This window comes from Mustela nigripes, chromosome 2 (genome assembly GCF_022355385.1).
Source record: "Mustela nigripes isolate SB6536 chromosome 2, MUSNIG.SB6536, whole genome shotgun sequence".
NCBI lineage: Eukaryota > Metazoa > Chordata > Mammalia > Carnivora > Mustelidae > Mustela > Mustela nigripes.
Genome location: NC_081558.1, coordinates 95556498 through 95583199, shown reverse-complemented (window position 1 = coordinate 95583199; position 26702 = coordinate 95556498). Strand labels below are relative to the sequence as shown.

Here is a 26702-nt window from a genome sequence, read left to right as displayed (position 1 = left end):
TAAGCCCAGTTTATTGAGTAGATTAGGAACAGCTAGGTCTATACCACTGTGCCTTTCTTTTTTTGAAATGGCTCTTGTTCACTCAACTTTCCAAAATCCTTTTCTTTTTGACATTGGTTTGCTTTTGCATTATTGATTTTGCTAGTTTCATTTTTTTTTCTTTTTTAATTTTACTAGTTTTACATCAGTTTGTTCAGCATCAGTTACCTCCTGCTGCTTAGAAAACAGCACTGTGGGACTGAATTTTGTCTGTTGGTTGGTTCTTACCAATTAATTTAGTGAGTGACTCCTTAATTTTTCTGTCTTCTCATTAGAGTATTTTGTTACCTATTACTTTTGTTTAGGCAGTGAGGCTATGTGTCAGCAGGGTAGTCTTAGTTTGAGAGAGATAAATAAATGGATGATTTGCTGTGTACGCATACCAGATATATATGCATACAGAGTGCACACACACTTACATCTGTTCTCTGTTTAGGGCTTCAAGCAGCAAGCTCTCACAGTATCCACAGATCCAGAGCATCGCTTTGAACTTGCTCTTCAGCTCGGAGAACTGAACATTGCATACCAGTTAGCAGTAGAAGCAGAGGTATGTAATAAGCCAGGATTTTTCATAACTAATGTAAAGATTAGGAGGTACTTCTTCGTGTTTAGTGTAAGTTTTCATTGAAATTCTCGGAAATGCAAATTAGTAACTCTCTTTGGTGAGATTATTGCCATTCTTTGATCATCTAAAAATGCATTTTGTTAGTCTTTACATAAATTAAATGTTTCTATTGGAGATATATTCTTAGTATCTTATTTAAGAAAAAGTGTTTTCAATAGTTTATATGAGATCTATTTTGTAAGATAAGAAATAAGATACAAGATACAGTAGTCTGAGAACTCTTTTAAAGAGTATAGACAAAGCAGTAATTTGCCAGTATCCCAAACTTCTGAGAGAGTTGTTGGTTTTAAATAAAGATTTTAATATTTTGACATAATTCAGTGACATTTTAATAAACTGTTATCTATTGAGGGCTCACCAGCTCTGGTTTAAGGCTAGCATTTATTGGTAAATTCATTTCAGATGTGCTAAATAAATTTCAGCTATGTTAAGATCATCCAAATTTGTAGCATTTGATTTTTGAGAAGCTACAAGTGACAGATGATATTGTTGAATATTTAAGGATATAAAAACAATCTTCTGCTCTTTCAAAAAAGGGTATTAAATCACTCATTAAAATAACCGCAATCTAATTACCTTAAAACTCCAATTAGATAGTATTACTTTTAGTTTTACCGTGTAATTACAAAATAAAAATATAATGGGTTGATGATTATTCATGCATCATTAAAATTGATTTGTGTTTGAATTAATTTTGTATACACGAATAACTTCCATTTTCTCATTACACATTTTGTCATTCCATTCTTATTTTGATTGATAGAACTAACTTAATAGGCACAGCTCAGTATATGTATGAAATATCTCCCATTGTCAGCATAGTAATACTCAGGTTACAAAAGAGTGTTGATGTTGAAAATTCAAATGTTTATTTCCGTAGATGTTTTAACTTGTAAACTCTTTCTTACAGTCAGAACAAAAGTGGAAACAACTTGCCGAACTTGCCATCAGTAAATGTCAGTTTGGCCTTGCCCAGGAGTGCCTGCACCACGCACAGGATTACGGGGGTCTGCTGCTCTTGGCCACTGCCTCTGGAAATGCTAGTATGGTGAACAAACTAGCAGAGGGTGCAGAGAGAGATGGCAAGAATAACGTGGCATTCATGAGCTACTTTTTACAGGGCAAGTAAGTATTTTACCCAAGATCTAAGAGAGATGGTAATTTAAAACACTAATTTCTGCACTGACTTTGAGGGTGCTTTAGAGAGGAAGAATGAACCTGGAAAGAGAATGGAGAGAGTTCTGGCCTTGCTTCTGGCTAGTGGGGGCAGTCAGAGGACAGTGCTACCTTGGTGGCATTCGCCTTCAATAAGGGATGCTTTTCACATATTTGATCTAAATTGAGCAAAATGAGCTGTTTAGGGAGGGTGTGGACTGAGAGAAATGTTAAACTACTTTCTCAAAGCCTTGCCTCTCCCGGGCTGAGCCATTTTATTTCACCATGGCAGGAAGCTATTCCCCTGCTTCCATAGTACCCAGATGGCAGTAGCTTTGCCCTAATTGGATAGTTCTGACCTGTGCATGGCAAGAATAAAGGGAGTTGAGGATGATGTCAGGTGCTTCTAGAATTGCATCTAATTGTAAAGTGTAAAAAGGTCATATACTTCTGAAAGTCTAGCGGTTAGTGCAAATCAAATCATCTCAGCATTAGTTGACCATATTAAGAAATCAAACACAAAAGTGTTTAATCCTTGCTCTAGTGACTTTTCTAAACCTCACACTTTATTATAAAAACTTGGTGCACCCCAATGTGTATCATAATAGATGTATTTATAAATTTGTATACTTGTAGGAATAGGCCCATAATTTAAAAGCCAAAAAGTGTCCTGAAAATAGTTCCTTAAAACTTATCTGATGGCAAAACCTGAACTCTGAAGTACTATTATTAGTTGCTTTTATGCCACTCATTTTTTAGCACATCCAGTATGCATGTGTTATTGCAGAATATTAACGTTTATGACTTTTATTTGATGCTGAGGAGGTGTGCTCACTTCAGCAGCACATTTACTAGAATTGATACTGAGGATGTTAGGTAATATATAGTATATGTACTATATTACCTTTCTAAAACCCAAAACCCTGTGTTTTTTTTCGCCAAAACCCTGTGAATTCTAAAGCACATTATATACTTTATCAAACTTAGAAAAAAAAATTAAAAAAAGAAACAAATTAAGAAAACAGACACCAGGACATTTTCTGGCTGGGCAGCACTGGATTGTCCAGCACAGCTCACATTGGAGAATTGCCCTTGTTGACCCCACCTGTAAAACTGTTTCTGCTCCTGAAAGCCTTTAAAATGTGCTTGTCTAAGCTGCCTTAGCTGGTCTTAAAATGCCCAGTTAACTTACTTTAAACAACTCCTAAGAAGAAGCTATCAGGAGATTGAAAATGGTCACAAACCTGCTCTGTCCTTCATGCTTATGGAGTACATTGAGGACGTAAACACCCTGGTGATGACAAGTAAATGGCTCAGTGACAGAAACGAGGTGTATGTGTGGAAGCTGGGGAAAGCTTACTCACCTTGCATTGCTTAATCTGCATTTCTTTGTCTATTCTTGGTAATAGTGCCTCTCCTTTTGAATCTTTAGGCTTGATGCTTGCCTGGAACTCTTGATTAGAACTGGCCGACTGCCAGAAGCTGCCTTCCTGGCCCGGACTTACTTACCCAGTCAGGTTTCAAGGTACAGACTTTTAGTTTTAGGAACAAATGTTTCAGGTAAAAACTAGAGCACACTTACTCAGTCTCTCTCTGGTTCCATAATCTCTACAATAGGGTGGTGAAACTCTGGAGAGAAAATCTCTCAAAAGTCAATCAGAAAGCTGCAGAATCCCTTGCCGATCCAACAGAGTATGAAAACCTTTTTCCTGGATTAAAAGAAGCCTTTGTTGTGGAAGAATGGGTGAAAGAAACACATGCTGATCTGTGGCCAGCCAAGCAATATCCACTTGTCACGGTGAGTCTCCAGGCAGCCAGACCTCATTTATTGTGACTAAAGTATAGAAGTGCATCACACTTTACATACATTATTGTTGGACTGAGAGCTAATATCTGGGATTTGGGTCAAGTTTAGAGATGAACTGACTTCAGAATATTTCATCATTGCTTTATTCTGATAGCCAAATGAAGAAAGAAATGTTATGGAAGAGGCAAAAGGCTTTCAGCCCTCAAGATCTGCAGCTCACCAGGTCAGTAGAATATTGAATGAGATAATCTGGTTAAGATTTGTTCATTTTAAGTACCTTCTCCCACTTCCTAATCCTAACAGCTTCCCTTGGGGGAAAAGTATTTGAACAAATTCCTTCATCTTTGTCTGTGTCTCCACTTGGGCTTTCAGGAACTTGATGGGAAACCACCTTCTCCTACTCCAGTTATTGTGGCCTCTCACACAGCCAACAAAGAAGAAAAGGTACAGACGTCATACCCAGATATTCCAGGGGAACCCCATGCTCACTCCTCCTTCTCTCCCCATGAATGGTTGCAGGATGGGCAGGCCTCTGCATTTTAAGTGATGTAATCACTTTCAGAGCAGGGGCTTTGCAATGAGAAAATGCCCCTTTTGACTATTGCTTTGGTTCTCTTTGGATCATGAATCAGAGGTAACTTCAAAAGGTTATCAGAGATAACCAAGTGCTGTATGACTCTTTTCTTTGCAGAATTTACTTGAACTGGAAGTAGACCTGGATAATTTGGAATTAGAAGATATTGACACAACAGACATCAACCTAGATGAAGACATTTTGGATGATTGAGTGTAATGTTTCTTGAGAACCCAACTCATAGATCATTATTATGGACAGGTATTGATTGCCACCTTGACCGCCATGCTTTGGACTCTGAGAAATTCCTTAGATTTTTATATGAAAAGGCTGAGTGTGGCTCACTGGGAGCACAGTGCTCTTCTCATCTTAGGAGTGGTTTATGTGCAGCATCTAAATCACTGTTTCCTTGTTAAGTAAAACAAATGTGGGCTTTGATTTTTTTCATACGGTCGTTAGACCATATCTCATAAAATCTTTTGAATTAATGAAAATACTTGAAAGCTTCCTTTCTAAATTAGGAAAATAAACTTCTAGTTTTAGAAGGCTAAGCCAAACTGTACCTCATCTAGAGATCAGCTCACATTCTCCTAACCCTTTTTTTTTGATGTTCCCCCATGCTCAAGTCTACATACTTGGGTTTTTATGCCTCACCCCAATTTTGTGTACTTGCTTCTTGAATCAGAATCTGAAACCCAGCTCTTCTAACCTTGTTAAGCTGGGCTCTGTTTAAACTACCTGTTTGGTAATACAGAAAGATACAAGTACTTTTTTGGTCTTCAACAGTGTACCTGTCTGATTAGAGAAATTCATAACCAGGCACTCAAATATATTACTCAGTTATCTCCTTTAAGCCTAGGAAAATGAGTGGAGTAACAAGGTTTTCTTTGTATTTCTGTTAGAGGCACTATTAAAAAAAAACAATTTTATATAGGGAACTCCCATCATACTTTCAATTTTGACAAACATTCAGCTCAACATTAACAGAGAAAGCAAGTTATAATTTAGTAAAATGAAGTTTATTTAAACAATGTTTTCAGGAAGCTGCAGAATGGCTAATGAATGTTTCTTGGTAAGCTTGTAGTGTTAATTCTATATATGCTCCCTTCTGTGCTTCTGTTTTTGCAAAGGTCTGTTTAAAAAAAAAAGAAACTCTTTTAAGCAATAGACATATACTATTTATAAAGTTTTCCATTTCTGCATTAGCAAGTCCAGTTTAAAAAGTTCCAAGGTTCACAATTTTTTTTTCTGATTATAAAACAATAAGCATACTACATGGACCAAAAAATAGTATCCGACACAGTTCAAGCCACAGTTATTCTAAACATCAGAAGAATCCTAATATGGCTGCCAGCTCTCCTAGCTTATTTCCAGAAAAATAAAACCTGACATTGCACCTCCTGCTAGATCAAAAAGTAATATCATTAGCTTTTAAGCTAAAAAATATTTTCCCCAAAAGCAGTTTGCTTTATCTGGCCTATCATAGAAAACCAAAATTGGTACCATGGTTTCTCTCCACTCCTCCTAGGGGGTAATCGCTGGTCATTTTTATCCTTAGAACTGCTTTGTAGTATGCCTAAAATAAGATTGGGAGAGAAGCCAGACCAATAAAACCATGCCTATTCTGCACCTTAGAAGAGATGAAAATATACCATTACAGAGAAATCTGTATATGTCTATGGTTTTGAGAGGCATGCACTTCCAAAATGATAATGCAACTAAGGCTGAGTAATATGTAAGCACCACCTTCTCCCCTTCTGGACAGGAAAGTGACCACATTCTAGGACAGGAAGGTGCACTGGGAATATGTGTCTGCCTCATCCTCCACCCTATCTTGCTGGTGACTTGATCACCTCAAAGAACAAGGGGGCTGCTGCCCTACTATCTGAACTACTTGGACTCCGGCTGTACCTCCCCCCGAACCCCATCCCATCTGTTACTGTTTTCAGATGAAGAAATGGGGGGGGGCACTCTAGTAACTATTTCAAAATCACGCATCTCGTGTATATGTGAATCTGTTTAGTTACCATTAGATATGCCCCATTTCAGAATTCTTCCAACTCAGTTTTATCACAATACAACAGACAGTGTGGGAAAAGTCCCTTTACCTTAATTAAATGTACTCCCTCAGCAGCCTGCTCCTTGGCCTCCTGAGCTGACTGGCCATCTGGATGGAGGAGGTGATACAGCTGGATCAAGTTGGTGGCATCATCAATTCTAGTGGGAAAGGATTTACTGCCATCAATGGGTTTTCTGCATTTATAAAAATGTGTCCCAACTTAAAACTAAATTACACTTTAAACTTTCCTTGGGCCAGACATTTTTTAAGCCTTTAGTTTTGTATTTTCAAAGACATTTTTAGAAAATCAGCTAATCTTCATATCCATTCTGCAGTAGGCAGGGCAGCAGTCAGTACAGGCAATACCGAGTTTATGAAAATGAATATATTCTAAATGTGACTGGAAACAGAGAATTCTTTTTGGAAACAGAAAATCACTTCTCATAGAAATAGCAGTTCTTAATGTTAGATGGCTGGTAGGCCAGCTCACTTCACAGGCAGATAATAATGTAATCCAACTCAGAGGGCAGGAATATTACCTTCATCCCATAAAAACTGGAGGCTGGTGGTCAGGGGATGCTCAAAGCCACTTGCCTTCAAGATCATTAGCAGTGACATCTTCTGCTAACAGATTTTCATTAAGACTCTGAATTAGTGAATAAATGCCTCCACAAGAGGCCTCCTAGGAGTCCAAGGAAAGACTCCCAGGCCACGAGTCTATTCATAAGAACCCATTAGTTAAAAATGAGCATTCTAGCAGAGTAAATCTGAAATTATGCTCCTCAGTCAGAAGGAATGTCAGGTTCTACTTTAACAATCTAGAATTCAGTTCTGGTGTGTACTTAACTTTTTAGAAACGTCTAAACAACTTTTATCAGCATAAAAACAACCTTGGCCTTCCCCAAACCAGTCAATCACTATCTTCTCACATATCCAACACCTGCCTACCATTTGCCACCCAAAGCTGAGGGGGTAAATACCCTTTCTAAAATGCCTGTGCTTTTGAGGTTGTGAGTTACTGCTTTCCAGCTGTGGGGGTAGAGGGATAAAGACACCATAATTCAGTGTCTCCCCAGCTATCTCACTAATTTTCCTGTTTTCCTATTAAACCTGGCCTGTGCAAGTAAAGAACTTCTCAAGCGATAGTGAATTCAGAGAAATGCTCTAGGCTTATCCCAAGGCCCATTCACTCTCAAGGCCATCTTCTGAGAGAATGAGAAACCAGGGCTATTCTTACAGTAAAATTTTTCAGGGAAAAATATTGAGACATGTTCATTACAAATGTATGTGCTTGTTATATAATCTAACAAAGTCCAATAAACATGGCAACAAAAATTCCTCAAATAATAAAATCCCCTTTGGAGCTCAGAAGCATGTGGTCTTGTAAAGAGCTTAACTGGGCTTCTACATTTAGATTTTTGGTTAGGGCTTCATTACATTCATGGTATAGTATAATGCCTGCATCTTATTGAACAAGTTAGTTCCACACCCAGCCCATATTTGAAAATAAGAGCAAATAAATTTACATGTTCAAAAAGATTTTAAAAGAATCTCAATTACGAAAACCAACAGTGAGACTTAAGTCTGAAATAAACAAGTAGAATCTCAGTTCTACCTTGGGTTCCATTCATTGAGGACATGCACCCTCTATTGTCTAGTCTGGGATTTGCAGCACGCTGTCCCGTTCAGAAATCCCGCAAGAATGGTTTTACTTAATGCAGAGCAGGAAGATTAAGTACTCAAAACTCCCTCCCAGTATACAAGTAAACTGCTTTGGATGTAAAACTTGCATGTGGTAATGAGTATTACTATAATATAAATTAGTACAATTTGATAAAGAACTTTAATGTTCAGTTATACATTCCTTACTCTAATTGTTTTTAGAAAATGTTAGATGTGTTTATAATAAAATCATTTCAGAATGAGTCCATCTAAAAAATTTTTATAAGAAAATTCATTCACAGGAGATGTCATTGCTAAATCATCTGAAAACAGGTCCCATTTTTTGAGTATCCCCATGACCATCAACCAGCCCCCTACTTACCTCTGAATTGAGTTACACTACACTTGCTGGTGAAGTGAGCTGGCCTGAAGACATCTATCATTAGGAATGCTGCTTCTGTGAGAATTGGTGCTCTTTTTCCAAATATGGAATGTATTTCTTAGATAGTATCTGTGGAACTTTCTATTTCCAAAAGCCTTAGGAACTTTATGTGAATAGCTTAGATCAGATGATACGGAGGATATGCTGAGTCACAGCGCCTTAAAGTCTGAAGGTGGCAGGAATCACTAAACCCTCTTGCAGTTCACACTCTTGAGTCAGTCAATGACTTTTTGTAGAAAGTTGACTTTCTTAGAGCCACACTGGTTTCTTTTTCTTGTCATTTTGGTAGTTCTAATCCAACTGATAGATACTCAGAACAATTTTTTTAGTTTCATCACAAGTTGTTGTTTCAGCTAGAAACCTGGGAGCTCACCAGTTAAAATACCTACATGTTAAAATATAGTAGACATTCCTTGTTTCGTGTAACTCTGGGAAAAAATACAATTTTTTTAGTGCCTTAAAAATCTTGCAAAAGCAAGGGATATCAAAAGCAATAATATTTTCATAAATTAAAGGATTACTTTTACTGAAAAGCCCCAGTTGCACCACAAAACAAGCACCTGCTGGAGATTATGTCTTTACATTTCCCATTTAATCCCCTTTGAGTGTCTGGAAAGTTCACTGATACCCAGGAACACTGGTAAGGCCCAGGATAAGTCAGTATCCAAGGTGTGTAATACAGATCCACAGCCACTTACTCTTTCAGAGAATCTAGCCGTATTTAAATAACACGAAAGCAAAGACAGAAAAGTGGGTTGTGATGGAAGAACCAACCCATAAATAAAGGAGGTAAGTGAAAAGTGTTTTACTGGACAATACACTGAGGAAAAAATAGCTCAAATACAGATTTACTGTATTTATTTACTGTAATAATTTCTTTTACTTACTAAGCTCGTACTTACAAATCTCTTTGAATCTGATCAATCAGTAAACCATCAATCTTTTTCTTATTTACAAGATACCAAGCCATTCCGCCGAAGTGTCTTGTTGAACGTAAAAGGTCATACTTTCCATGTTTATCTATGTCTTCATAGGTCTGATGATGAATCTATTCACATAAAATGCAGTTTTTTTCAGAAACATTAAAAGTAAAAGTGAGCATTACTTGATACACATTTACTTGCATGAGTGTTGCCCAAGAAAGGACCAGTAAACCAGGCCTATTTACATCTGCCTCTACTCTGAATAACCAGTAGGTATGGTTTAGATCAACCCTGCACTGTAGAAGTGTAGCCATATTGCAAGTACTTTTCAGCAGCCAACCACTATTTATGAAGCACCTATTTTATATATATGTAGACCACTAGAAAATAATGGACCACCATTATCTTGGTCACTAGAAGATTAAAAAATAAAAAGTCAAGCATATTTTTTCACTTATCCATTTTTCCCCAATTCAATCAACTACCCCTTTCCACTTTATTAACTAATGCTCCTTCCGCTCTTCCAGACTGATCATGCCAACTAAGGACTACAATAAGGGCATTCCTGTGTTCAAAAGACTTTCAAAGTCCTGCTGAATGAAGTCCAGATTCTTGAGCCTAGCATCTGAGGTCACCCATGACACACCTCTATTTACTTTTCCAGTTTAACCTTGAACACCTCCCATACATAATACACTGCATATATAAGCAATAGTCAGATGACTGACCATTTGCAAGCACACTGTTTCCTGCTTGTTGTTCACACTGTTCCCTCTCGCTGCCTGGAACACCTCTTCTCATCCAACTTCACGATGTTCCCTGCCCTTCTAGAACCCTGTCCAAGATCCCTATGAAACCTTTCCTGAAAGGACTCTGTAATCTTCTCTTAGCACCTAACATCTTAAACCTAAGGTGATAATTATCTGCATACTTATCTGGCACCCTTTCCCACAATCACTTCTGGACTGCAAGCTTTGACACAGCATACCGTACCATAGTTTATGTCGTCAATATACTATCTGCAATACTGTATGAAGAAAGCACTACATTATTGCTTACTAAACTAAATTGTAAGACACATACATTACATCTTGGCAAATTTTAGTAAATGACTCTGTTCCTATATGATAAAAGAGAAGCAGCTCTGTAATCAAGTTTGGGTCCCTAACGCTACCACTTACTAGCTGCAACTTACAGCAAGCTATATAGAATGCTCCAATCTTAAATTCTCCCATCCTTAACTCAAGGGCTGCTGTGAGGATAAAACATCTGATGAACATCAGGTGCTGAATAGATGTTCAGGTATTTCTCTTCTCTTCCCCTTATAAAAATCTTACTCATAACCATATTTAAGTTCATACTTAGAAACTATAAAATATACTCACCTTAATATATTCAGTGGAATCTGGCTCAAACTGGGCAATGCAGAGATTGAGGACATCAACATGCCGGTCCTGGCTGAACATGGTCTAAAACCACACAGCACAGATGGAATTAGATGAGAAAAACATCAAAGTTCAACACCTGTCCTGCTGTCGTGACAGATGTGCTCATCCACTTCTGTGCCCAATAAGTGAAATAACACAGAAATAACACAGGCTTCAGAACTGTCACACCTAGATTCAAACCCCAACTAAGCCAATTGCAAGATATAGAGAACAGTAGACGAGTCATCATCAGAAACCGGTATCTGTGTTTATCAAAGCAGAAGCCCTGCAGCACCAGAGCCAACCTAACTCCACAAAGAAACCATCACCACTGACTCCAGGAAACCAAAGTTGCCTTACCTTAAGATTTTCTTCCTTGAAAATTACTGGTGTTAAAACTCTACGGCCTTCTTTTGGGAAATAAACTTGTATCATCCTGTCCCGTTCTTCCCAAGAGGCTTTGCGTAGCCTCCCACTTGGTTCTCTGACAACAATAAAACGCTCCTGAAATAGAAAACAAAATCAAGGGTGGGTGTGTGAAGCCTTATTTCTAGTTCCCGTGTTCCACTAAGCACCACTGTAAGAATAATTTGCAATCAAAATACAAAATGCAACTGGGAGATGCAAAATGCAATTGTATATGATTTCAATAATAATTTTAAACTTCAAGCACTTTGCAAGATTTGATACTTCCTTCACTAATCACTGCTGTGCCTCTGACAATCAAATCTAAAATGAAAGTATTTGCTAGTGGCAACTACGGTCCTAAAGTGGGTTTAATACATAAAATGGTTCAACTGAAAAAAGCTGGTCAGAGATTCGTCTAAATCCATTTCAGAGCAAAGAAATGCTATGAGACCTTTCAAACTGCTTCACTTCCGCATCACAAAGTCTTACAGAAACAGACTTTACTACTTTGTGATCTACTTCTAAAGTCCCTGGGGTAAAAGAAACAAACACAGGAATATGGAGTCTTAATTCCACATCTCTATAATTCCCCAAACTGGGATGAGACAAATGTGTCAAAGAGACTGTCCACCTGCCTCTGGTCTCCTCACTCTTCCAACTACCAAATCCTAGGTTGGTGAGATCCTTTTCCTCTGAATTCCACCTACTGTATCTTCCATTCAACTGGCAATTTATCATAAGCTAGATTCTTTTTTTTTTTTTTTTAAGATTTTTATTTATTTGACAGACAGATCACAAATAGGCAAAGGCAGGCAGAGAGAGAGAGAAGGAGGAGGCAGGCTCCCTGCTGAGCAGAGAGCCTGATGTGAGACTCGATCCCAGGACCCCAGGATCATGACCTGAGCCGAAGGCAGAGGCTTTAACCACTGAGCCACCCAGGCGCCCCTCATAAGCTAGATTCTTGATACTGCTCAGATACTGCCAGAGAATTGAAAAAGGGCAGGAACTGTTGATTATAATTCTTTGAGATACCCAGTGACTTACATAGAATTTTGCACATAGCAGGTAATTAATACACATTTGATTACTGTATAAATTAACCAGATGGTACTAATTTTCTACTTTTCAGAGGTGTAAGAGTCACTGAATGGGTTCTGAGGACAATATAATTAAAACTTTCATCAAGTACTGCAAATAGAAAATAACAGATGTCTAAATACCACAGTTATTCCTCAAAAGGATTGGCAATTTGAATTCTAAGTTCCTTTCTCCCTTTCAGGTTATAAAATGCTCCCATAAACACCCTTCAAAGCATTCCAAACATATAGTAAAGCACCCCAGAGCAAAAAATTTTAATTAAAATGAAACTCTGTGATCCCTGTTTATCATGTCAGGTGTAGAGGTGGTTGATGTACAGATACGGACATGGCTCAAATCATGTCTTCTGACCATAATCATAGATGATAAAAAGATTAATGGGGGGTGGTCTTTCTCCCAACTGTAGTGTTACATAGTATTTTACTGCATTCTGTGGGCTGAATTGTAAGTCACTTGTTTCACTCTTAATTGAAAAGATTCAAACACAAAACTGATATATTTTACAAGTACCAGAGTGTTCTTTTGGAATTGGCCATCAAGGGAAGAGGAGCTAGAGGATAAAAACCACAACAGAAGAAGCAAGTGGTGTCTGAAAAGTACCTCCGGAAACCTGTCATTCTTTCTGCAAATTCTGAAAAGTGAAAATCCTATGGAAAGTTTGGGTTTTTTGGCATCCTCAAGAATTTACAAGAAAGAAACCATTTTCTCAAAATGTTTCAGCTAAGGGAGTTAGTCTAACCGGCAGAAAGAATCCCCTTCTCTCACTGCCTTGAAGATTTGTTTGTGGTTTGGGGGTGGGTTTGTCTATAAACTACCACTGTCTCGGCACACCTGTCTCTTTCTTGATCCGGAATAAAATGTGTCCATAATCTGTAGGGAAATGGTAACATGATGATGGACTGATCTGCATTTCTCTTCTTCCTTATGCTGGGCTGGATTTTCCAGAGGGTCTCACCAGGCCACAGGAATTCCGGTTTGAAAGATTCAGAGACAGGTGGGTCACAATAATGTTGACCCTTGTCCCTCAGACCCATCTCCACATATTTCAAATAAAGATCATTTTGCAATTAGACATATACTCACCCGATGTGGTATGCTATATGATATATCAGTAAATACGTATTTGGCTGTTTCTGTTCCTTCCAAAATCTTATCTTCAGCTAACACATCATTTATTGGTGCTCGTTCTTCCAGAACTGGTGGCATTTTTAATCGTACTTTAGCTGCCTCAATTGCCTTTCTTGTAGCCTAATGAAATAAGATATTTCTTAAGGAAAGCTGCAAGGTTGCAAGCCAGAAGGATCATCTGACAAAAGCAGATACTGATAAAAAATGCCAAGAACTACAAAGAGAAAAAGCTCTAGCCCCAAATCAGTGAGTGAAAAGGCTCCTGGGCCCTGGCCTTTGCCAACTCTGTGGTGTGGCTGAGAGTACCACCTACAGGTTCAATCATTCTCACCATGGCAAAGGAATGCTTTGAGACAGCCAGGCCACAAAAGCTGCTTGAAATACAATAAAGGATTTCATCTATTGTGTGTGTACTATGCACCATATATCGTTCAAATACTCGGAATGTATTTGGCTCATTTAATATCCACAAACTACCTTACGAGCTAGGTGACCCTGTTATTTCATTCCATGGAAGAGAAAATAGGAGCACAAACATGTGAAGTAAATTGCTAAGAAGTTGTAGCACTGGGATTTGAACCCTGGCCACTCAACTTCAGAGCCCATGCTCTTAACCACTGACCATACTGCTCCAAGCCATACTGTTAGCAGTGATTACCTCTGAGAAGTAAAAATGATATTTTTACTCCTCATGTGATATACTACTGGATATCTGAATGTTTTGCTATGACTGTAATTTACTTTGAATTAGAAAAAGGAGCAATAACGCTTTACCTATTCATACATCAGAGCATTTTCCACAAAGCGCTCATACCCATGACTCCAGGAGGACTGATGCCTACAGTAGTCTATGGTTCAGCAGGATCCATAATCCCACCAAAGCATCATCCTCAAAGCAGCTTTTTTCAAGGAAGAAACCTGAACCAGGCAGGACAAAGAATGGATACTCAGGCAGGTTTGGGAGCAGAGGAGGTTCTGCTTGGACATGTAGGCCTGACCCATTAGCCCCAGTCCGTCTAATTCTGGTCATGCTCCCTGTTTCACTCTGCCTGCCTGTTCCCATTTCTTAGTCTGTGCCTGGAACTCTCCACCATGAGTGCCAACGGAAAAGCAGCTACTGGTATCTGGAGGGACCTTTGGAAATCTTGTTTAACCCTTTAAAGAAAGGTATTCTATCAGTATTTCTGTATTCACGTACCTCCTCCAACTGTGCCTGAGTCATCAGCTTATAGGTTGGTGGCTTCAGTTCTTGTATAGATGGCTTAAAAACCTTCTGCAAATCCAAGCCTGTCATCTTGATGAGTATGTTTTGGACCTCCTCATCCATGAACGTAGGTTTCTTGTTCTGTGAGCTACCAGATTCTGCTAAAATAGGTTTCAGTAAATAAGATGGTAAAAATGACAAGCCAACAAGATCTCTAAACAGAAGAATTAACAATAGAAATTAACAAAGTATCTACCTCAAAATGTATAATGTTAGTACCTATGAAATCCATTCATTCATTCCTTGATAAAATTTACTGAGCATTTACAATGATAAGACTATTGCCAAAAGGGCACTCAAAATCTAGTAGAGAAAGAAACATAAAAAAGTAATGGCGGGGGGGCAAAATGGTGGAGAAGTAGGAGACTCCGTTTCAACCAGTCTCCTGAATTGAGCTAAATATCTACCAGAACACTATGAACACCCATGAAATCAGCCTGAGATATAAGACTATACACTTCTGGATTGGGGGGGGGTGGGAATCATCAGTGAAGAGATGCACCTTGCCTGGATCATGGTTGATATATTCAGTTATACATCCTCTTGTCCACCCCTCACCAAAATGACTAGGAGGAGGAACACCCAACAGAGGAAAAATTCAGAGACTGTGACCTCTGCCACAGAACTAGTGGATATGGACATAAACAATATGTCAGAAATAGAATTCAGGGTAACAATCATCCAGGCAATAGCCAGGTGGGAGATGACCATTAGTGGCAACATAAAATCTCTATGGGCGGAAGTGAGAGCTGATCTGGGCAGAACTTAAAAATGCTATCAATAAGATCCAATCTAATCTAAATACTCCAACAGCTACAGTAAATGAGGCAGAAGATCAAGTTAGTGATCTAGAAGACAAACTGACAGAAAAGGAGGATCAGGAAGGGGCCTGGAACAAACAGCTCAGAAGCCATGAAAACAGAATTAGGGAAATAAATGATGCCATGAAACATTCCAATGTCAGAATTATTGGGATTCCTGAGGGGGTGAAGAGAGAGAAGACTAGAAGATATAGTTGAACAAATCCTGGATGAAAATTTCCCTAATCTGGGGAATAGAACAAGTGTTCGTGTTCTAGAGGCAGAAAGAACAACCCCCAAGATCAACAAGGGATCAACAAGGGTAGAAAGACCTCCAGGCACATAAATGTGAAATTCACGACTCATAAATTCAGAGAAGATGTCTTAAGGACAGCTAGGGGGAAGAGATTCCTTGCGTACAGAGGGAGGACCATCAGAATAACATCAGACCTGTCCAAAGAAACCTGGCAAGCCAGAAAGGGCTGACAAGACATGTTCAGGGCACTAAATGAGAAGAACATGCAGCAAGAATACTTTATCCAGCAAGGATGACATTCAGAATGGATGGAGAGATAAAGAGCTTCCAAGACTGGCAAGGTTTAAAAGATTATGTGACCACCAAGCTGACACTATAAGAAATATTAAGCGGGGGGGGGGGGGTCTATAAAAGAAGAAAGAACCCAAGAGTGACACAGAACAGAAATTTACAGAGACAATTATGGAAACAAGGACTTCACAGGAAACATGATGTCAAGAAAAACTTATCATTCAATAACCACTCTCAACATGAACAGCTTAAATGCTCCCATAAAATGGCACAGAGTTGCAGACTGGATAAAACAACAGGACCTGTCCATACACTATCTACAAGAGACACATTTTGAACCTAAAGATACATCCAGACTGAAAGTGAAGGGGGATGGAGAACCATCTTTCATGCCAATGGGCTCAAAAGAAAGCTGAGGTAGCGATTCTCATATCAGATAAACTTAACCCTGGGATGCAAGGGAAGTTCAACATTTGCAAATCAATCATTGTGACAGAACACATTAGTAAGAGGAGAGAGAAGAACCATATGGTCCTCTCAATTGATGCAGAAAGCATTTGTCAAAATACAGCATCCTTTCAAGATTGAAACTCTTCAAAGTACAGGGATAGAGGGAACATTCTTCAACTTCATAAAATGTATCTATGAAAAACCCACAGCGAATATCATTCTCAATGAGGAAAAGCTTACAGCCTTCCCTTTGAGATCAGGAACATGACAAGGATGCCCACTCTTGCCACAGTTGTTCAACATAGTACTAGAAGTTCTAGCAATAGCAATCAGACAACAAAAAGAAATAAAAGGTATTCAGATTGGCAAAGAAGAAGTCAAACTCTCTCTTCACAGATGACATGATAGTAGTTTATGTGGAAAACCCAAAAGACTCCACTCATACAGCAATTCAGTAATGTGGCAGGATACAAAATCAATGCACAAAAATCAGTTGCTTTCTTATACACTAAGAATGAAACAACAGAAAGGGCAATTAGAGAATCGATTCCATTTACTATAGCAACAAGAACCATAAGATACCCTGGAACAAACCTAAGCAAAGAGATAAAGGATCTGTACTCAAGGAACTACTGAACACTCATGCAGGAAACTGAAGAAGACAGAAAAAGATGGAAGACCATTCCATGCTCATGGATTGGAAGAATAAACTTTGTTAAAATGTCTATACTGCCTAGGGCAATCTATACTTTCAATGCCATTCTGATCAAAATTCCACTGGCATTTTTCAAAGAGCTGGAGCAAACAATCCTAAAGTTTGTATGGAATCAGAAGAGACCCCAAATTGCTAAGGAAATGTTGAAAAAGAAAAACAAAGCTAGGGACATCATGTTGCTTGATTTCAAGCTTTACTACAAAGCTGTGATCACCAAAACAACATGGTACTGGCACAAAAACAGACACATAGACGAATGGAACAGAGAAGAGGGGCCAGATATGGACCATTAACTCTATGGTCAAATAATCTTTGATAAAGCAGGAAAAATACCCAGTGGGGAAAAAGACAGTCTCTTCAATAAATGGTGCTGGGAAAATTGGACAGCTATGTATGGAAGAATGAACCTCGACCATTCTCTTACACCATACACAAAGATACACTCAAAATGGATAAAAGACTTCAATGTGAGACAGGAATCTATCAAAATCCTAGAGGATTTTATCCTAGAGGAGAACATAGGCAGTAACCTCTTCAACATGAGCCTCAGCAACTTCTTTCAAGACATGTCTCCAAAGGCAAAGGAAACAAAAGCAAAATTTAGGGACTTCATCAAGATAACAAGCTTCTGCACAGCAAAGGAAACAGTCAACAAAACAAAGAGGCAACTCACGGAATGGGAGAAGATATTCACAAATGACAGTACAGACAAAAGGCTGATATCCAGTATCTATAAAGAACTCCTCAACACACACAAAACAGATAATCATGTCAAAAAATGGGTAGAAGACATGAACAGACACTTCTCCAATGAAGACATACAAATGGCTAATAGACACATGAAAAAAACGTTCATCATCACTAGCCATCAGGGAGATTCAAATCAAAACCACATTGAGATACCACCTTACACCAGTTAGAATGGCCAAAATTAACAAGACAGTAAACAACAAATGTTGGCGAGGATGTGGAGAAAGGGGAACCCTCTTACACTGTTGGTGGATATCCAAGTTGGTGCAGCCACTTTGGAAAACAGTGTAGAGATTCCTTAGGAAATTAAAAACAGAGCTGCCCTATGACCCTGCAATCACACTACTGGGTATTTACCCCAAAGATATAGATGCAGTGAAAAGAAGGGCCATCTGTACCCCAATGTTTGTAGCAGCAATGGCCACAATCGCCAAACTATGTAAAGAATCAAGATACCCTGCAATAGATGAATGGATAAAGAAGATACAGTCCATATATGCAATGGAATATTATGCAGCCATCAAAAAGAATGACTACCCAACTTTTGTATCAGCATGGACAGGACTGGAGGAGATTATGCTGAGTAAAATAAGTCAAGCAGAGAAAGTCAATTATCATATGGTTTCACTCACTTGTGAAGCATAAGGAATAACAATGGAGGACATTAGGAAAAGCAAAGGAAAAGTGAATTGGGGGAAATCAGAAGGGGAGATGAACGATGAGAGACTGTGGACTCTAAGAAACAAACTGAGAGTTTTGGAGAGGTGGGGGAGTGGACGGATGGGTGTGCCTGGTCATGGGTATTAAGGAGGGCACATACTGCACCACACTGGGTGTGGGCATAAACCATGAATCTTGGAACACTAAAAAAATAAAATTAAATTCTAAAAAAGTAATTAAGTAGTGTTTGGGTGACTCAGTTGGTTAAGTGTCTGCCTTCAGCTCAGGTCATGATCTCAGGGTGCTAGGATCGAGCCCCACACCCAGCTCCACGCTCAGTAGGGAGCCTGCTTCTCCCTCTCTGTCCCTCTCCCTGCTCGTTCTCTCTCTCAAATAAATAAATAAAAATAAAAAGGTAATTAAGAGGCACCTGAGTGGCTCAGTTAACTGTCCAACTCTTGGTTTTGGCTCAGGAGGCAAACTCAGGGTCGTGAGATCAAGCCCTGAATCGCTCCACACAGAGTCAGCTTGAGACTCTCTCTCCCTCTTTCCCTCCTGCTCATGCTCTCTCCCTCTCTAAAATAATTTTTTTTTTTAAGTAATTAATGTGGAGTGCCTGGCTGGCTCAGTCAGTAGAGCATGTGACTCTTGATCTCGAGGTTGTAAGTTTGAGCCCCATGCTGGGTACAGAGATTACTTAAAAACAAAATCTTAAAAATAAATAAGGGTGCCTGGGTGGTTCAGTCGGTCAAGCATCTGACTCTTTATTTCAGCTCAGGTAATGACCCTCTGGGTCATGGGCTCAAGCCCCGCCACAGGGCTCTGATCTTGGCAGGGAGTCTGTTGAGGATTATTGATCTCCCTCTGCCCCTCACCCTACTCACACATGCACACATGCTTGTGTACTCTCTCTCACAAATAAATAGACCTTTAAAATAAATAGCTAATATAATAGTATTAATAATAATAATAATAATTTACAGAGTTGTCTCTTAGATGCCAGACATTACATACATTTTTAGGAATGTTTATAACAATCCACAAAATAGATATTGATATCTCAATTTTATAAATGAGGATACTGGAGTCTGCCTAAAGACCAACTAGCTGTTAAGTGACAGTCAACATTTAAACCGAAGTTTGTTTCTAGGGGCACCTGGGTGGCAGGGGAAGGCAGAAGCCTCTGCCTTCAGCTCAGGTCATGGTCTCAGTGTCCTGGAATGGAGCCCCGCATTGGGCTCTCTGCTCAGCAGGGAGCCTGCTTCCTCCTCTCTCTCTGCTTGCCTTTCTGCCTACTTGTGATCTCTATCTCTCTGTCAAATAAATAAATAAAATCTTAAAAATAAACAAACCAAAGTTTGTTTCTAGATACTAGATCAACTCTAATCTTTCCTGGTCCTCCCCAGTGCAAGAGCTACACTACTCTTGGAGCAGAGAAGGCCAAAACAGCAGGGTCTGGAAGGCTTCCCATGGGGCCTGAAGAGGACAGAGGGAAAAAGGAAGAAAATTCCAGGCTACAGGGCTGCAACTAGGAAACACAGGCTTGGATCATAATGTGAGACTAAAAAGGCCATGTGGGGTCATGGAAGAGCCTTGGACAGGTGAAGATACCCAGATATCACCTCTGCCTAACACAGTTTGCCCATCCCTTTGCCTAACTTCCTCTATTTCCACTACCATTAGGAAAGGGAGGAGAAAAAAAAGTACCATTCCTTCCCTGCCGCCTCTTCTTCTACTAGTCCTATAAATGCTAGTGGCCCTAAAAATTCTGAACTATAGCCTTCTTTTCTCCCTTCTTACATTCTGAGATGATATCCTACCAACCTGTGACTTTAATTATTTTTATATGCTGGAGACTCTAAAATCTGAATCTTCAGTCAACATCTTCTATCCACCTATCCCATGTACATCTCACATGCACTTCAGTATTGCCAAACCAGAACACATTAACTTTCTCCTGTCTCAAACCTGCTTTTCCTATCTTAGTAGCATCCAACAAGCCATGGGGACCAGAAACTTCTTAGTCATTCTTGACTTCTCCTTTACCTTCCACATCTAGCCAACAGCAGTTATAACAATAACAGCAACAATAACAACTAATATTTGTTAGATATTTACTATATGCCAGTACTTACTGAGCCAAGTACCTTACATATTTAGCACACTTAATCCTTACAACCACCCCAGAAATACAATAATTCCCCATTTTACAAAGAAAGGACACTAAAACACTGCATATGTCTATTATACCTCATAAATCTCTCTTTAATTCTCCATTTCCCACTGCCACTACCCTGATCAAGGCCATCCTCATCTATTGCCTTAACCTCCTTACCAGTCTCCCTGGCTCTATTCTGACACCACTATAATGGTGTCTATTCTGACACCATTCTCCATAGAACCAGAGTGAATCTCTTAAAAATGTAGTCAAAACCACAGAAAAGATTAACAAAACTAAGAGATGGTTCTTTGAAAAGATAATAAAATTGACAAACCTTTGGCTAAATAGACTAAGCAAGGAAAAGAGAAGACATAAATGAACAAAATTATAAATGAAAAAAAGTCATTGCAACTCACACTACAGAAATACAAAGGATTCTAGGAGGCTAATGTGAATAATTATGTGGCAACAAGCTGGACAGCCTATAAGAAATGGGAAAATTCTTAAAAACATGCAACCTACCAAGACTGAGGAAGAAACAGAAAATCGGAACACACCAATTACTACTAAGGAGAGTCAATCTGCAATAATAAATCTCCCAACAAAGAAAAGCCCAGAAGCAGATGGCTTCACAGGTGAATTTTACCAAACAATCCTTCTTAAACTCCTCCAAGAAACAGGAGAGAACACTCCCAAACTCATTTTACTAGACCAGCATTGCCTAATACCAAAGCCAGACTCTACAACCATACCATTCTGAATGCACCCAATCTAGTCCCTTACCAAAGCTAGAAAAGGACACTGCCAGGAAACTACAGGCCAATATACCTGATAATCATAGATGTAAAAATTTCAATAAAATACTTGCAAGTAAATTCAGCAGCACATCAAAGGATCATTCACCACGATCAAGTGGAATTTATCCCTAGGATGCAAGGATAGTTTGACATACACAAATCAATGTGATACATCACAATTAACAGACTGACAGAAAAAAATCATATAATCATTTCAACAGATGCAGAAAGCATTTAACAAAGTTCAACATTATGATAAAAGTTATTAAGAAATGAGTTATGGAAGGAATATACCTCAACATAATATATGCCATACCCACACTACCATAAAAGACTAAAAGACTTCCCTCTAAGTTCAGGAATAAGACAAGGTTGTCTTGTATTCAACATAATGCTGCAAGTCCTAGCCAATCGATTAGGCAAGAAAAAGAAGGTACCAGAATTGGAAAGGAATAAGTAAACTTGTTTCTTATTAGTTGCAGACCACGGATTTTGTATGTAAAAAATCCTTAAAAATCCATCAAAAAACTATTAGATCTAATGAGCAAATTTAGTAAAGCTGCAGGATACAAAATTAACTTTTAAAAACTGGTAGCATTTCGGGGAACCTGGGTGGCTCAGTGGGTTAAAGCCTCTGCCTTCGGCTCAGGTCATGATCCCAGGGTCCTGGAATCAAGCCCCGCATTGGACTCTCTGCTCGGCAGGGAGCATGCTTCCTCCTTTCTCTCTGCCTGCTTCTCTGCGTACTTGTGATCTCTGTCTGTCAAATAAATAAAAAAATCTTTTTTAAAATAAATAAATAAAATAAAAACTGGTAGCATTTCTATACTAACAAATTATATGAAAAAGAAAGAAAGAAATCCCACTGAAAACAGCATCAAAAACAATAAAATGCTTAGGAATAAATTTAGTCGAAGAGGTGAAAGATCCCTATACTGAAAACGAAAACACACTTATGAAAGAAATCAAAGAAGAGGAATGAAGGGAGGATGGTGGGGTGGGAGGATTCTGAGTTCACCTCATCCCAGGGCACACTGAGGCAACAATTACAAATACGGCCACTAACTCTGAAAATGAAATGTAGTAGCTGAACAGATCTTCTGCAGCTAGCCATAGAATGGAGGCCATATCAAAAAGAGTTGGCTGGGTGGAAACATATTCAGGAACCAAACCCCTGACTCAACTAACCATAAACAAGAAGGACATCACAAGCAGAAAGGAGCAAGAAAATCAGACCCCGAGACTAGATTCCTCCAGCCCTGGGACCCACACTGGGAAAAGGAGTTCCCATAAGGTCTGGCTCTGAAAATGGATAGAACTGATTTTAGACTCTGGGAGAGCCAGAGGTGAAAAACCTGAGATACTGTCCATAAAGACCCAGCATGCTAAATAACTCACCCCAGACACAGCACAGAAGCAACAGTTGGAAAAGTGCCTGGGCATATGTTAAAGAGATTAATAACTAATCTGAGGACATTTGCCAGAGAACCGGAATCTGCAGGAAACTCCTCGGGAAATAAAAGTGCTGGTGGCGCCATTTTTCTTGCCCTCCCCAAACAAAAACAAAAAAAAAAACTTCCCAACAAACAAAAGACTAGATGGATTCACAGATAAATTCCACCAAACATGTAAAGAAGAGCTAACACCTGTTCTCCTCAAACTATTCCAAAAAAATAGAAAAGGAAGGAGCTTCCAAATACATTCTGTAAGGCCAGCATTACTGATACCAAAACCAGAAAGAGAGACAGAGAGAGAGAAAGAAAGAAGGAAAGAAAAAAAACAACCACAGGCCAGTATCCCTGATGAAGCCACATTCACACGATCAATTAATCTAAGACAAAGAAGGCAAGAATATACCACAAAGAAAAAAAACAGTCTTTTTTTTTTTAAATTTATTTATTTAACAGAGATCACAAGGGAGAGAGAGAGGCAGGCAGAGAGAGAGAGGAGGAAGCAGGCTCCCTGCCCAGCAGAGAGCCCAACACGGGGTTCGATCCCAGGACCCCAGGACCACGAAGACAGAGAGGCTCAACCCACTAAGCCACCCAGGTGCCCCAAAAAACAGTCTCTTTAATAAATAGTGCTGGGAAAACTGGACACCTACAGGCAAGAGAATGAAAGTGGACCACTCTCTTACACAATACACAAAAATAAACTCAAAATGGATTGAAGACCTAAATGTGAGATCTGAAGCCATAAAACTCCTAGGGGAAAAAAAAAGGCAGTAATTTCTCAGACATCAGTCATGGTAATATTTGTCTAGATGTATCTCCTCAAGAAAGGAAAACAAAAGCAAACATAAACCATTGGAACTACATAAAAATAAAAAGCTTTTGCACAGCAAAGAAAACCATCAACAAACAAAAAGGCAACCTACTAAATGGGAGAAGATACTTGCATATGATGTATCAGATAAGATACATCGTATGATGTATCAGATGTATCAAATAATATCTAAAGAATACATAAAGAACTTAATAGAAATCAATGCCAAAAAACCAGTCTGATTAAAAATGGGTCAAAGATCTAAACATACATTCTTCCAAAGATGACATACAGATGGCAAACAGACACATAAGGTGCTCAATATCACTAATCATCAGGGAAATGCAAATCAAAACCACACGGAGATAACACCTTACACCTGTCAGAATGGCAAGACTCAAAACGACAAGAAACAGCACCTTACACCTATTAGAATGGCAAGACTCAAAAAGATAAGAAACAAGTGTTGTCAGGGATGTAGAGGAAAAGGAACTCAGCAGCATTATTTATAACAGCCAAGACATGGAGACAACAAAGTGTCCATTAGTGGATAATATAGTTGTGGGGTGTGTGTATGTGTGTGTAATGGAATAAAAAAGGAGGAAATTGTGTCATTTGGGACAACATGGATGGACTATGAGGGCATTATGTTAAGTGAAATAAATCAAGCAGAGAAAGATAAATACTGTATGATCTCAACTATATGTGGAATCTTAAACAAACAAGAACTCACAGAAAAAGAGATCAGGCTTGTGGTCTTATGATTACCAGAGGAAGGGGCACTGGATGAAGGTAGTCAAAAGGTACAAACTTACAGTTAAAAGATAAAAGAATTAGGGATATAATATACTACAGGATAATATAACACTGATGAATAGCATATATGAAGGTTGTTAAGAAAGTAAATCCTAAGAGTTCTATCACAGGGAATAATTTTTTTTTTCTTTTCTTTGTACCTGCATGAGAGGAGAGATGTAAACTAAATTTACTGTAGTAATAATCTCATGACATATGAAGTCAAATCTTTGTGCTGCACACCTTAAATTTATTCAATACCGTATATTAATTATATCTCAATAAAACTGAAAAAAATTTTAAATGTACTCAAGAGTCATGCTTAAAACTCACCAATGACTTCCAACTTCATTTAGAAAAGAAACTAAGGTAGTCTGCTTACTTCACCGTGTCTCCTACTAAACACTGTCCTACCCCAAAAGGCCAAAACTAGTCTTCTACTTCTTTTTTTTTTAAAGACTTTATTTATTTATTTATTTGACAGAGAGAAATCACAAGTAGGTAGAGAGGCAGGCAGAGAGAGAGAGAGAGGAGGAAGCAGGCTCCCTGCTGAGCAGAGAGTCCGATGCAGGACTCGATCCCAGGACCCTGAGATCATGACCTGAGCCGAAGGCAGCGGCTTAGCCACTGAGCCACCCAGGCGCCCTAGTCTTCTACTTCTTATACTCATCCCAGGCACCCAGGTTGGGTTACCACTTTTATCAGATATTTCTCACTTTAGATATGACTGCGAACTGGGTACCTATACTCAAATTTCAAAAGCACTCAAATTTAATGTGTACAAATAGACTTTTACTTCTGCCTCCCTTCCAATCTCATCTACTCCTGCCTTTTCTTCCCTCACTTCCCCTCCTCCACGCCCCCGCCCAAAAAACCAAACAAACAAAAACAAATTGTTCCTACAATTAATCTCTGTCTTGGTATAAATAGGACTTCTCTCCTCCACTCAACCGCTCAAGCCAGAAACCTGGGAAGCAACACTGATTTCTCCTTTTAAACTTAAAGCCAAAGCCATAACCAAGCCCATCAATCCTGTCTCAAACATGTGTTTTCAAGCCACAAGTGTTCAGTCTCATTGCTGAACTTTTGTTTATGTTGTTTCCTCTGTTTTAAATGTTTCTCGTGCTTTATTTTTTTTTCAGACATTATTGCATTTTATTATTTGTATAGATGTATTTGTATGTATATTTCTCGTGCTTTAAATGTTCTTCTCTCTAGCATGGTTAGCCAGGTCTCAGATCTGGTCCTAATTTCCAGGAACCCTTCCCGTCCTTCCCACCTAGTTTGAGTGCCACTCTTATGTGTGTTCCCCTATCGCGGCCTGAGTCACACTGCATTGTCAGTTCCCCACTGGGCCGAGAGTTCCTCAAAGACAAGCCAGTTCAGTTGGCCGTATCCCCTAAATGTAACACTGTCCTTTGCAAGGAACCGAGCTCAGGCGCTGCTGGTTCATTGAGTTAAGGAATGACAAGGGCAGGCGATGACTGACCCTGCAGGTACAAGGTACAGAAGGGAGCCGGCTGGCCTAGGGCGCACTGGCCTAGTGAGAGCCGGGGACGGTGGTGCAGGATGGGGTCCTCGTGGTTCTCGCCAGCCAGAAGCAAGCTCTAGGTCTCCCAGGAGAACGTACCAGTGGACGTCAGACAGGTCACTTACCCGCCTCAGAGGCAAACCGACGGCATGGCAGTCCCTCCCCGCAGGGCCCGGGCAGTGGCTGGAGCAAGGCGCGGAACTGGGGCCGACTTCGGGCCGGGAAACAGACCTGGTCCGCGCTCCGGGAACCTGTCAGGAGGCTCCACAACAACACAGACCCTCTGACGGTCGCCATGATTTTCCGGGAGCCACCGGCGGCGGAAGCGGCCTTGAGGTATTTCGATTCTCGCGAGGTTCGCGCAGCATTCTGGGAAATGTAGTCTTGTTGAGGCAGGGCTCCGAAACGTCACAATTTTTTTTGTAAACCTCTTCTTTACACGTGGAGGATGCTCGTGTCCTCTGTATGCATAGAGACAAAGGTAAAACTTACATCATCTCCCTTAAATGCTCTTTTTCCTGGACCTTTCCTTCGTTTCCATGGCTCTAACAAATTTCCATTTCCTGCCCACACTTTTTCTCCCAGCCCCAGGCTTAAATCCAACGGCCTATTCATTCGAC

The 26702-nt window shown here is 39.4% G+C and overlaps 2 protein-coding genes across 3 annotated transcripts in view; one reads left to right on the top strand and one right to left on the bottom strand.

Moving 5' to 3' along the window:
* COPB2 (COPI coat complex subunit beta 2) overlaps nucleotides 1-4967 on the top strand; it is a 33723-nt gene extending 28756 nt beyond the window's left edge. Inside the window, exons 16-22 of the mRNA XM_059391029.1 lie at nucleotides 476-586; nucleotides 1575-1789; nucleotides 3252-3344; nucleotides 3437-3617; nucleotides 3781-3849; nucleotides 3999-4070; nucleotides 4318-4967. Coding sequence (XP_059247012.1) covers nucleotides 476-586; nucleotides 1575-1789; nucleotides 3252-3344; nucleotides 3437-3617; nucleotides 3781-3849; nucleotides 3999-4070; nucleotides 4318-4413 — 837 coding nt within the window. The 3' untranslated portion in view covers nucleotides 4414-4967. The remainder of the gene's footprint in view (nucleotides 1-475; nucleotides 587-1574; nucleotides 1790-3251; nucleotides 3345-3436; nucleotides 3618-3780; nucleotides 3850-3998; nucleotides 4071-4317) is intronic.
* Nucleotides 4968-5197: 230 nt separating this feature from the next.
* Nucleotides 5198-26415, bottom strand: MRPS22 (mitochondrial ribosomal protein S22). 2 transcript variants are annotated; one of them, XM_059391030.1, is made up of 8 exons: nucleotides 26208-26415; nucleotides 14546-14712; nucleotides 13303-13467; nucleotides 11074-11217; nucleotides 10672-10755; nucleotides 9266-9411; nucleotides 6309-6417; nucleotides 5198-5332 (listed from the first exon to the last, which is right to left on the bottom strand). In XM_059391030.1, the coding sequence occupies exons 1-8, from the start codon at nucleotides 26377-26379 to the stop codon at nucleotides 5237-5239; spliced, it is 1083 nt and encodes a 360-aa protein (XP_059247013.1). In that variant the 5' UTR covers nucleotides 26380-26415; the 3' UTR covers nucleotides 5198-5236. The 2 variants fall into 2 exon arrangements, with proteins under 2 accessions (XP_059247013.1, XP_059247014.1); XM_059391031.1 differs by having other exon boundaries at nucleotides 14546-14709.
* Between the last annotated feature and the right edge of the window lie 287 nt (nucleotides 26416-26702).

Excerpts from the sequence above, each read along its gene's own strand:
- MRPS22 (XM_059391030.1), bottom strand. The coding sequence starts at position 26,379 with ATGGCGACCGTCAGAGGGTCTGTGTTGTTGTGGAGCCTCCTGACAGGT. Across the intron at positions 11,218-13,302 it reads CATATAGCATACCACATCGG|GAGCGTTTTATTGTTGTCAG; the intron begins GTGAGTATATGT and ends TTTCTATTTCAG. Across the intron at positions 6,418-9,265 it reads GATCAGATTCAAAGAGATTT|AATTGATGATGCCACCAACT; the intron begins GTAAGTACGAGC and ends CTTTCCCACTAG.